This window comes from Athene noctua, chromosome 15 (assembly GCF_965140245.1).
Source record: "Athene noctua chromosome 15, bAthNoc1.hap1.1, whole genome shotgun sequence".
Classification (NCBI taxonomy): Eukaryota; Metazoa; Chordata; class Aves; order Strigiformes; family Strigidae; genus Athene; species Athene noctua.
The window spans coordinates 15,201,681-15,214,398 of record NC_134051.1 but is presented as its reverse complement, the minus strand read 5'-3'; the positions used below and the strand labels follow the sequence as shown (position 1 = coordinate 15,214,398).

General features: G+C 40.5%; 1 protein-coding gene across 1 annotated transcript in view; it reads left to right on the top strand.

The window, feature by feature from the left end:
- Positions 1–12,718, top strand: part of CIITA (class II major histocompatibility complex transactivator) — a 36,397-nt gene that overhangs the window by 21,430 nt on the left and 2,249 nt on the right. Inside the window, exons 10-19 of the mRNA XM_074919023.1 lie at positions 1,001–1,066; positions 1,524–3,231; positions 3,345–3,518; positions 4,396–4,467; positions 6,813–6,893; positions 8,328–8,420; positions 8,764–8,847; positions 9,644–9,727; positions 10,209–10,292; positions 11,024–11,116. Coding sequence (XP_074775124.1) covers positions 1,001–1,066; positions 1,524–3,231; positions 3,345–3,518; positions 4,396–4,467; positions 6,813–6,893; positions 8,328–8,420; positions 8,764–8,847; positions 9,644–9,727; positions 10,209–10,292; positions 11,024–11,096 — 2,519 coding nt within the window. The 3' untranslated portion in view covers positions 11,097–11,116. The remainder of the gene's footprint in view (positions 1–1,000; positions 1,067–1,523; positions 3,232–3,344; positions 3,519–4,395; positions 4,468–6,812; positions 6,894–8,327; positions 8,421–8,763; positions 8,848–9,643; positions 9,728–10,208; positions 10,293–11,023; positions 11,117–12,718) is intronic.

Sequence of the window (12,718 nt, the reverse complement as noted above, 5' to 3'; positions counted from 1 at the left end):
CTTATGTCATTTTTTCTTCTACAAGGAGGAGAACTATTTCTGTATCAAAGGTATTCTTTCACAGGAAAAAGGACTTGCTTATTAGAAGTTTGTGGGTGCTTCCCTGCTAGAAGCAACTCTGAACTCTAACCATTCCATCTGTTGCTGGCATGCAGGGTAGGAATTGATTCCCAGATCTCTGAACTTTAAGATTTTAAATTTTTTTTAAACCGCATCCTACATCAAGATGAACCAAATAATGTGGTAATAAATACATTTGTACGAAACTAGGGAGGTGAGCCTGTTTTTTTGTGTTGGTTTTTTTTTTTCCACATCTCTGATGAGTGTGGATACCACAAGACTATTGATGAGGTTGAGGTTGTTACAGTCTCTGTCAATTTAAATTCTGTCCTGTGTCTGCAAAGCTTTTCCTACCAAAAGTTTTGTCAAAACTGATACTCTTTGTGTATGGCAGACACTGCTCATCTGACCAAGTGCAAAAGTCTGCAGTAGTTTGAAAACAGGCAAAAAGAAAGAAAACAGGGCAGTGACAGTACTTTGTCAGGAAGAGTAATGGATAAATTCTGTTACCAATAGCCACTTCTCTGTCTTTCATCCCTAATGCTCTGTTACAAGGTGTAGAATAACAAAAGGAAGCTATTGCTTTTGATGACATGAAGAAGTCCTATGTGTGAATGTGAATTTATGCAAAGTACTGCCATTTGAAAAGAACAGTGGCTGTCACCTTGTTATGATAGGTCTTCTGCTCCACACAACTGTAAGAGCAGCTGTCATCTTGTTCGATGTCATACAGCCTGCAGCAGTTCATGTCAGCTCAATTGTCCTTGTGCGAGGATTTTTTTTTTTTTCCTTTCATTTGTAAAATGAAATATCTGTTTCTCTGGATGATATATATGTTGCAATGAACTTGCAGATGTGCATTACTCTTATTGTTTAAATTAGTAAAGCTGAATTGATGACTACCTAGGTGTCTTCCTCAAGTATATTGTTGTTTCTCCAGGTATAGAAATGTTCAAAGAAGTCCGAGTTCCCATATTTCCTTCTGAAGAACCTTTCAAAAGACCAAGTGAGTTTAGATCTCTTGAACTTCAAACTTCCAGTATTTTTTTTGCTAATTTTTCTGTGTTTCCTTCCATATAGAAAAGCTACTTGTAGGAAATGTCATTCAACAATTTTTGAAGCTGTGCCAAGTGTCTGAGCACAATTCCTGTTTTTAAGATGTTAGACTTGTCTACCTTTAGATATCTAGCTGTAGTACCTACTTAGAAGGTCAGTGTACTCAGCTGGTTTTTATCATATGTGTAGATACCACCAAAATTATTCAGTTCATTCTGAAAGTGTCTATTGTGCCTGCACTCCTAATTCAAGTACATGCAGTCACATGGGATAAATCCAGATCTACATGCTATACGGGAACTGATGTATTATGACCATATTACAATTATGTACCTAAACCACCATGAGGCAACGTTGTAATTTGTGGACTGGTTTCTTCAGTTCGTGTGTGCTTTTTATTTCTCTAGAGCCAGTGGAAGCTTTCCGTATATCACTTATGGATTATTTCCGAGATGTGTGCAAATCTGTGGCCATGGAGCGTGAAGTACCTCTTGATCACCTGTTTATTGATGGGACACTTGTTCAAAGCCAAACTGAAACTAAGCCTGGGAAGAATAGTATAAAAGCCATGGAAAAGGAGTTTGTAACTTGCAGTCTGCAAGGGAAGGAAAAGGCAGCTCTTAAAAGAAGCCAAATATTTAAAATCCCAGGAGGTAAAGACTTAGAGACTAAAGTGATTGTGGTGCTGGGAAAAGCAGGAATGGGCAAAAGTATTCTTGTTCAGAAGATCTGCCAGGACTGGTCCAATGGAGAGTATTCTCAATTTGAATTTGTATTTTGGTTTGACTGCAAACAATTAAGCTTGACTGAGAAGCAATATAGCCTGAAGGATCTGCTTCTTGAATTTTTTGTAAAACCTCAAGAGGGAAGCAAAGAGGTCTTTGAGTATATATTGCAAAATCCTGCTAAAGTCCTTCTGATTTTTGATGGTTTTGAAGGGTTGCATGATCATGAGACTTTTCCTCGTTGCTCGGCCAGTCAGCCTGAGAACGACTTGTGCAGTATAAAGGAGCTGCTTTCAGGACTCATCCAAAAAAAGATGCTTAATGGTTGTACTTTATTATTTACAGCAAGACCAAAAGACAAGGTGTACCAGTATGTGTCCAAAGTGGATAAGACTATTGAAATAGTAGGATTTTCCCCTCAGCAGAGAGACTTGTACATAACCAAATACTTCGAAGGATTACCCTACTGTGATAATGCACTGAAATTAATCAAAGAGTGTGAGTACTTGTTCAGTCATTGTTACAGCCCTTTTATGTGTAGACTTGTTTGTTTTCTCTGTGAGACAGTACTTGAAATGGGAGACAAAAGCCTTCCTTCAACTCTTACTACAATCTTCCTGAAATTTGTTCAGCAAAAGATAATACCTATGCAAACAGATGTTACAGCCATGCAAAATCAAGAGAGTCTTGCTACACTAGCCCATATAGCCTGGTATCTTGGAGAAAAACACCAAAGTGCCATGAAAAGTGATCTTCTTCCTTCTAAGGAAGTTAAAGAGTTTGCTCTGAAATACGGATTTTTCCTGCCATTTGCATTCCCCAGACATTCAGATAGTGGCAAAGAGGAATTTGGGAGCACGTTCTCTGATTTTGTCATTCAGAATTTCTTGGGTGCGCTTCACCTTACATTAGCAGAAGAGATCAAGGATAAAAGTTTAACAAAGTACCTGTATTTTCCATTCAAGAAGAAAAAACGTTATAACTGGTTAGATTTAGTGCCTCGATTTTTGGCTGGATTGTTGTTCCTCCAGGATGACCCCTACTTCTACTCCCTTTCAAATAAGGATGGGAAACAATCAACCAAGAAGCAGAAAACACTCTTGAAATACATTAGAAAGCTGCAGATAGACGAGCTCTGTCCGGAGAGGTTACTCGAGATTTTGCATTGTATTTATGAAACACAAAGCGATTCTCTTTTGCAGCATGTGGCATTAAGGCTCAAGCCAGACCTGTCTTTTCTGGGCATAGCTCTTGCACCACCTGATGTCCATGTACTGCACTGTATTTTAAAAAGGTCAAGAAAAGAGTTTTCCTTGGATTTGAGAAACAGCAGCATTGACATGCAAGGGCTAAAAGACTTGGTTGGCCTAAAGAATGTGGCATCATTCAGGTTGGTCATTCTTTGTAGATAGTAGTGTCATTCGTGGATCTGTATGTAGATGACACTTCAGTGCAACAACAGCAGTCATATCTGTTGATTTCATGTGTTTTGTCACTTCACAGGGCCTCCCTCAGTGATACAGTCAGGCTCTGGAAATCTTTAGAACAGACAAAAGACTACGAACTGCTGAGAGCATCAACAGAGAAATTTGTTCTTGATCCTTTTAAGGCAAAGACAATGAAAGACATCAGTGACCTTTCAGACATCGTAGAGATGCAGGAGAAGATGGTTAATTGGTAGGCTCCTTTATGATCAAAAGTCCTTTTGTTATACTAGCAATTTAAGAAAATGGGGGTTCGCTGACACTGCTGGAGAATGGAGTCCTGCTTGTCCGAAGGAGAAGTAACTAAAGCAGTGCAAGCTGTTTTATTATCTCAGAGTGTTCTCCTACCCCGATGTGTGGTGGTTGTCATGGCAGGGAGGAGCAATGATAGCACCACGCAGATTGTTTATCAAAACTATCAAAATAGAAAAGCTAGCTGTCATTTTTTCATCAGATTTCTTTTTAATATCTGAGTATACTATCTTCAAATTGCTTTCAGTTACGTAACTTGGGCTAACGGATTTTCCCCCTCTGTAGCACTTGGGCCATAAATAATGGCTTGTTTTGCACTGGTCACAAATGACCTGAGTCAGTCCTTTAGCTCAGGAGGTAAAAGCTCGTGTTATGTGATCTATAAACCCTGTGTCTCATCCCTGCTCGTGATGTGGCTGGAGGATTACTTGCAATTCAAAGCATGCATAAATAAAGTATTTTGGTTGGGGTTTTTTAAATAAAAATGATTACTTCCGTTTTAACATGGGCAAGGTATTTTGATTAAAATACACACAAAATAAGGTTTGTATTTGACAGAAAATACTCGATTTAGAAGAATATATTTTTAAGTTTTATTGGAAAAAGAGCAAACGTTTGCACATTGAAAGGCAGTTATCAGATTGAAATCAATCAGATGAAGAAAGGTTGGAGCAGAAGTTATTCTGAAGTTTCCTGGTTCCTCAGTTAATGCAGCAGTGGTTTATCTCCTATAAAAGTTTACTAAGAAATTATTTTTAAATCAATATTTTGGTTGCTAAAATATTTACTATACTCTGGTTCTACTGTGATTTATTCAGTGTGCAAGATGCATCTGGTTGCAGCAGCTATGAAATTCCAGCCATCAAAAACCTCAGAAAACTAGAATTTGCGTAAGTGATGTATCTCTCTGTTGATTGATATATGATTACATTTAGGACTAGGAAGAGTCAGTGGTATTAGCTACAGTCATTAAACTGATGTATGGTTAGTTTATGGTAGAGCATAAAGTAAATTGCGTTTATTGCTATTTTGCTTTTCTTGACTAGATTTAATAAGTCGTGGACAAAACTTAAAAAATATAATTTCTGACTACTGCAGTGACACACATCAACAGAGTTTTATAAATTTTGCTTGATTTTATTACAGCTTAGCTCCCTATCACCAGATCTAGGTCTTGTGCCACAGGGTATATCTTGATTATGATCCAACTACCTGGGAAATATTTTTTCCCCAGAAATGCTCATCTTTTTATCTAAGTCTTCTGATGTAATTTTCTGCCCTATCAGAACTTAGGCTATGAGAAAATAAGGTCAGATAATGCCTCCAAAATAAAATATTTAGCACTGTTTTCCTGATCATAGAATCACAGAATCCCAGGTTGGAAGGGAGCTCAAGGATCATCTGGTCCAACCTTTCTTGGCAAAAACACGCTGTAGACAAATGGCCCAGCACCCTGTCCAGCTGACTCTTTAACAGTGCCCAACACTGGGGAATCCAACACTTCCCTGGGGAGATTATTCCAGTGGCTGATTGTTCTCGTTGTGAAAAATTTTCCTCTTGTGTCCAACTGGAATAGCCCCAGGAGTCACTTGTACCCATCACCCCTCGTCTTTTCCATGTGACTCCTGGTAAAAAGGGAGTCCCCATCTTCTTTGTAGCCACCCTTTAAATACAGGGACACGGTGACAAGGTCTCCCCTCAGCCTTCTCTTCTCACGGCTGAACAGACCAGTTCTCTCAGCCTTCCCTCACACGGCTTCCCAGCCCCTTGATCATCTTTGTGGCCCTCCTCTGGACCCTCTCCAGCCTGGCCACAGCATTTTTATATAGTGGGGACCAAAACTGAACATGGTGCTCCAGGTGTGGCCTGACAAGCGCTGAGCAGAGTGGGATAATCATTTCTTTATCTCTGCTGCTGATGCCCGTGTTGATGCAACCCAGCATCCCGTTGACTTTCTTTAAGCTGCAGCACCTTGTTCACTCATGTTGACCTTATTGTCCACCGGGACCCCCAGGTCCCTTTCCACAGAGCTGCTCCCCAGCCAGGTAGAACCCAGCCTGTGCTGCACTCCCGGATGATGTTTTCCCAGGTGCAAAACTTTTATGCTCGTCCTTGTTGAACTTGATTCTTGAATAAGATTCCTGTCAGCCCACTCTTCCAGCCCAGCCAGGTCTTCCTGCAGGGTGGCTCTCCCTTCCCCACCCAATTTGGTATCATCAGGAAAATTCATCAGGGTACACTTGAGCCCATCGCCCAGATCACTTATGAAGATACTGAACAGCGTTGGGCCCCGTGTCGATCCCCGGTGGACCCCACTTGTGGCAGGTTGCCAGTTTGCAAAGGAGCTCTTTACCCCCACCCACCCACAGACCCCTTGTCTAGAGCATAACACATCAGCTTCTCTAGGAGGAGGCTGAGGGAAGGAAGATCAACCTGAAAATACTGACTTTAAAAATGAGGTGTAGTAATGTTTCTTTATTCTCAAAAACTGCAAGCAGCCTCCGAGGATATTGTATTGCTTAAAATATCCTGCCATAGTGTGTGAATGCATTTGGTCAGAAATTGCACCAGTGCAGTGGAGAACTTTCATCAGGTCTTCATCTGTTTCCTGCTCTTCACATCTGACTCAGTCTGGAACTGCTATGCTACTTTCTCTTCTTGTTTCCTCTCCAACTTTCCCTTTATTTTACATTTTTGGTTAAAATTCTGATTCTTTTTATTAGGCTGAACTTGTTTTTGTACCAAGGAAACTCCAAATAAGAGGTTAGCATCTGAGGGAACAAATGCTTGTAGCTGGAATATTAAAGTTCAATTTATGCTTTAAGCTGCAGTAAAATATTGATCTTAAGTTATTCTAAATTGTTAATAGTTGGGAGGAAAAAATATTTTTTTTTCATCTCAGTTATCAAGATTATAATACTTAGAATGAAAAAGCTGAAAAAAATAGAAAAATTGAGAAATACAGGAATCTAAAAAAATGAGATGAATTTTGCAAAGAGTAAAAAAAGGGACAAATGCCTGTACAGCTGCTCTGTGCAAGCAGCTCTGCTCTGTCTTACCTTAGCCTTGTGGGCTCCTCATCTGGAGACTTCAAAGCAGAAATCCTTGCTGCAGATTGTTGGGAATCTGCTTCTGAGGAGTGTAAACTACCCTGCCTTTAGGGTTGCAGGGGGACAACTTAAAAATTCATAAATTTTGATGATTCTGCTGCATGACTATATTTATTTTCTTCCAGACTGGGTCCAGTGTGTGGCCTTCAGGGATTCCTGAAACTCGTGGAAATTCTTGCAGCATTTCCATCACTTCAGCATTTAGAGTGAGTAATGCAAAGATTAACTTTGCGAATGCTACTCCTCAGCAGCCCTTGATGATGGGGGAGCTCATGTACCCAAGAAACATTTTATTTTCCAACAAGACTGCTTGCTTTGATGAACAGACTGAACAACAAAAACATTCAGAGAAAATAACAGCAGACTAAAAGCTAGGGCTCTCCATCCTCCCTTACGACACTTGATAGTGGTTTGTTCAATACCCCTTCAGCCACTTTCCTCTGTGTTCCACAGCGGTTAAAAGCTTGTGGGAAGGGTTTACTACAGAGCCCCACTGGCTGCCCCTTCTTGCCACGACACTGATCAAGACTGCCTGTGGATTACTTATGCCTTCATTCAAGGTCCATAATGTGCCCAAACACCAGGCTCCCTTGTGACAAGGTTTTTGAGGGACTTACGGTCATGTCTGCCCCAGGAGACAACAGTCTCCCTCCTGAAACAGCAGCAGTGCTAAATTTGGGGTTTAACTTGAGTATTTGTGCCGGTGCTGTGCACCTCCTGATGTCAACAAACATCCTGAACTTCTGGTAGAACTTCTAAGAGATTGAGTTTTGTGGATTTGATTCATATAAAAGATATAAAAAAGCCATACTCAGCCAGTACCTGGTTTTGTTCTGCCCACGTATTTTGACAAAGTCTTTGTCCCTTCCTTTACTAGGAACAGTATTAGAAACAGGGTTATTAGAACTCCAGTTACTGTTTGTTCTCTTGTATCCATGACAAACCAGCTGTCTCTGAATTTTAATTTTCTTTAAGATAGAAACAATTGTAGGAACAATAGTCAATATTCTGCTGTCATCTCTGTGGGAAGATTACTAGGCTTTGAGAGGGCCGTTGGCATTACTGGCTCAGCCCACTGCCTGTTCATCTGTATGTATCTGGCCTTTTCATGGTATTTGGGGAAAACAATAAAGCTCCAAAATTGGAATGAGTCCGATGAATCCCAGTGTTGTCTGTCAGATTAGAAGGGGATCCAGTATCTAAAATTATGACTATCTAAAACTCTTTCCATCTGGATGCCTGAATGAGGAAAAACTTCATTTCTAGTACTCCCTGTCTGGAGAAGGAGCTGCTTAGGCAGGAATTTAGAGCATCTGCTGGATTTTGTCAGTTCTGTATTTCTGTGTGCACAGGAAATCTCATTTCAGCATAGCTGGAACACAGCTATTTCATAACTATTTTAATAATCTTGCATCAAAGGAAATGGGTCAAGCCATCCAACTAGTAAAAAAACCTCTCAGGCTATAAATTTGGGAAGCAGAAAACTGCTTATTAGACAAGCTGTGATTTGTGTGATGCTTCTTGCTGATGGAGGCTACTGCAGAGAAGGAGCTTCTCAAGGTAGATAGAGTGGTCTCAGGTGAATAAACCACAAAAACTTAGATTAAAAGGAAGCTAATTCTCTCTTTGTCGTCACCCAGCCTTGATGCTCTGAGTGAAAATGGCATAGGAGATGAAGGAGCAGAGAGTCTATCTGAAGTCTTTCCAACCCTGACATCACTGGAAACATTAAAGTAAGTGCAAGGTTAACAGTTCTGGGAAATTTTGAAAAGAAATAAATTAAACCTAGAGCTTTAAGGGACTGTGTGTTAACAATTATGGGCACAACTAACCTATGGGCATGGAAGACCTATGAGTCTGTGGACATACTTAATCTGTACAGTCATCAGAGAAACAGGCTAATCCTATGGCATCTCCTCATTTTCCTTCAGGGGCCATAATTTGTATTTTTCACTTCATTTGGTCTAAACAGACTGTCCAAATTATATAAAAAAGACATCAAAAATTCATTTTCCCCACATTGTAATAAATTAGAGTATATGTGTTCAACTAACAAAGCAATCTCACTTACTGTAGCTTATCACAGAATAAGATAACAGATGTGGGTGCGGAGAAACTAGCTACAGCTCTTCCTTTCTTGTCTTCATTAAAGACACTAAGGTAAGTAGTTGTATCCTGTTCAGTTGTTTTATACAACATACTGTGCTATCTCTGTCAGAAATTACTGAACATCAAACAAATATGTACAATGAGCCGCAGCCAAATTTTTGACTTCGTTCTTGCATAAAGCCTTTAGAGAGGAGGGAAATGTATGACCCGGTGTAGACATACGTAACAATATCTCAGAATATAATGAGGACTGTACTGATTTTTAATAATAATTTCCCATAATACCCACTTATGAATAATACCGTGTACAAACGTGCACCCAGAGGCATGATCTACCGCAAGCTTATGCAGAGCTCGCTAAGCACAGTGCTAAGTCCTCAGCCAGAACGAGGTGGTGTTTGCTGATATGGGACCAGTGGTCCATCCCACTTCATTGAAATGTCTGGCATAGGCCTGAGTGACATGTCTCAGTAGGGAATGCAAGAAACCATGGTGTGCAATTCTGGAATAACTTGCTCACATGGAAATCTTTTGAATGCTGTGCCCCAAGTCATCGAACTTCATATTTTCTTGCAGATTTTTAGTTTGATCTAATGTAGACAGAAATATTCTCATTATTCATTAATAATCTAGACTTATTTTTGCTGTAGCTGTGCTAGCTGAAGGAGGGATGTGGCCTTACTTGATGCAGAAAAGAGGAAACTGTTTTAAATATTAACTGCAAATAGATAAGGATAAATTGGAAGTTAAGATACACCAACCGTATCAGAAACTCCTTGATCTAATATATAGTCTGCTTACATTATCCATTATTTAGTTGTGACTATACTGGTTTGGTTTTCCACAGCTTATACAATAACAGCATTTGTGATTTTGGAGCAGAAAATCTTGCGAAAGTTCTTCCTGCGATGGCATCTTTAAGAGTGCTAGAGTGAGTATGCAAACTTTTGAGATGGCCCAGGAAAGCTTACTTCCTTGGATACTGAAAATTCAAATCTTCTGTGCTTGCAGTAGAGGAGAGAGAAATTGGGGAAGAAAATTTCAGGGAAATTTCACAGGGAAAATGTGCTTATGCAGAGTTCAGATAGTGGCTAAAAAGGATTGAGGAGCAGTTCACCATAAAAAAATGAAAAATCATCTTTAAGATGGGAGAAAAGGGTCATGGGGAGTTGGAGAAGGACCTCAGGTACATAGAATAAGGAATCCCTCATATGAACTAACTTAATAAACTTCATGTTTGACCTTTTGAGTATTTTATTACAGGTGTTTTGAATCACGGATTTATTTTGTTTTGTTTATTTTCTTCCCCCATCTGCAGATAAGCCTGTATAGTATTTTTGATTTTGCATGAAATGTTCGATTACACAGCTAGGTGATGTGATCTGGATTAACAATTTTTTTTTTTTCCTCAGTGTTCAGTATAACAAAATAACTGGTGTGGGAGCCCAGCAACTGACTGACAGCCTACGAAAATGTCCCCATATAAAGAACTTGGTGTAAGTCTCTTGATATGATGTTTGCTGTATCTTCATTCTGTAAATTGGGTTAGAATTCATGCTAAAACTGTCTTCTTTTATATATATATATATATATATATATCCTTTTATTTGTATATATCCTTTATAAGAAGCACAAAAAAGGACATCACCAAAATACAAAGGTAGTAAAAAAAGTAAAAAGTAAAAAAATGTCAAAAATGTTGACTCTGTTTTCAGCTGCATTAATTCCCAATCATCCCAGGTGAGCAAGTTTGTCCTGCCTTAAGCATAGTTTACACTGAGCCCCCCTCTGTTAATCTTTTACCCTCCCAGAGCACCTGACCTACTCTCTGATGCAGGACTTGTATCTGAGGGATAAACAACGAGCAGCCATCATTATTAGTTAAATAGACTGAAGCTGCCAGTACACATTCAGGGGAAAGGAGTTCAACAGAAAAATAAGAACAGTTACGGAGACAGGACTGTAGTGTGTCCTGCATCCAGAGTCAGCCCGGTTGTGGAGGAGTGAACTGCTTTCTTCTAAATGAAAAGGCATTTTCATTTGTTCCATAGCTTAAATACTTTTATAGGATGATATTCAAAAGGGAAAGGCAACTTTTTTTAAAAAACAAAACAAAACAAACCCACAAAAAAACCCAAAACACAAACGTACCAAACATACCCGAAAAACCATGTGAAGCAAATTACGCTTCTTAAAATCTCTTTCCTTTCTCAATTTGCCCTTACAGGATGTGGAATCCCACCATTCCCTATGGAGTTCTTGAACACCTTCAGCAGCTGGACTCTAGGATCAGTGTGTAGATTTAGATGTTCCCATGAAGGTAACATAAACCCTGGCTCCCTGAAACAACAGGATTTGTTTCTGTGGCAGCTCTTGATTCTGGTCTCACCGGCAGCAGGCACAGTAACAGCATCAATGTGTTCATGGCTAAGTAAAGAGATGTTGCCCTGGAGTGGCCCAGATAATATCTCATCGGGGCCCTTTCCCCCCACTCACCTTGCATCCCCCATCTCCCTGGCACCAGTGCTAGCAGTCTGCAAGAGCTGCATCAACAGGAATGGACTTGCAGGGCTCCGAGCTCAGCCCAGTGCAGTGCCTGGCAGCTGGCCTGCTTACCTTCTCTTTTTTGTTGCGGAAAACTAAATAGCTCTGTGTACTTCTCGTGTTTCATGCATGAGTTCTGTACCCCTTAGAGATTGCATTGTGTTCATATTTAGTAAGTCCTTTCACTTTTCCTTTGTTTAATACAAATCCTTAGCAGCTGCTTGTCTCGCTGTGAAGCTGTGCCTATACTGTACTCGGAGCAAACCATTGGTTCCTACACACCTTGTTCTCAGTCTGTTTTGTGTGGTTTAGCCACTGGCAGCCACTTTTACTTCATTGATTCTGCCTGCAGAGTTTCAAGGATCCTTGAAATAATTGCATTGTTAGCAATTTGCTAACAGTTTGCTGATGGTCACAGGGATCTGACTGCCCTCATGCTCCTGGACTGAAGGAGCTGCAGCAGACATGGGAAGTTAGGGTCTTGGGTAGGATTTCTGCTCCCAATTTTCTGCCATGTGCTTCCTCTTGCTTTAAAAAAAAAAAAAAAAAAAACAAAAACAGGATGCATCAGTGAAATGATCCCAGTGAAGAATGAGAAGCCAGAGTCAAGCCAGACACCAGATGCCCTCCAGTTTTCTTCGGATGGCAAAACCACATTGCGGTGATGGCCAGCTGCTCGAGCTGCGGTTTGAAATCACCCTGGTGATGGCTGCAGTTGCTGTGGCTCCCTAAACCATGAAGCACGAGCATGACTCTTGCTCTCAGTGCACTAATCACCTGATGTGACAGAGCTATAGATACGGCACTAATCAGGCTACAGGTTGTGGAAGACCCAGGTGCTGTTCCAGCTTCACAGACTGGCTTTATATAGCAGCACTGAAAAAATTGTAGTGATTCTTATTAGCCTACAGTACAACTAAGTCTTTGTAAGAAGACATTAGGGATACGAACACTGCCAGGAAACCTTAGAAAAGCAAAGCTGTCTCTAATCTCCTGTATCTGTCATCCAAGGGGAGCACATGTAAGAGTCTCTGAACATATAGGTCAGCTCCCAGATGACCTTGGTTTTCCTCTGGACAGTGGTAGAGAGCTCTGCTCTGTCAAAGTCGGTGATTCTTGGGCACTGGCCAGCTTTCACACCAAGCAAAAGATGTGTTTAATGCACCTCTGCCCTTTGCGTCTCCCTGCACTGCTGTTCTCTCATGTCTGAGGCACATGCCTTTGGCACTGGTTACCACAGCAGAGTAGTATCTGAGTACGTGAGGAAAAGTTCTTCATTAGCACTGAGGATAAGTAGCAGCAGGAGGTCTGGATTCTGTCTCTCAGACTTGAAATATCCAGCATCTACCAGACACTGTTGTGTTTTCAGAGCACATCA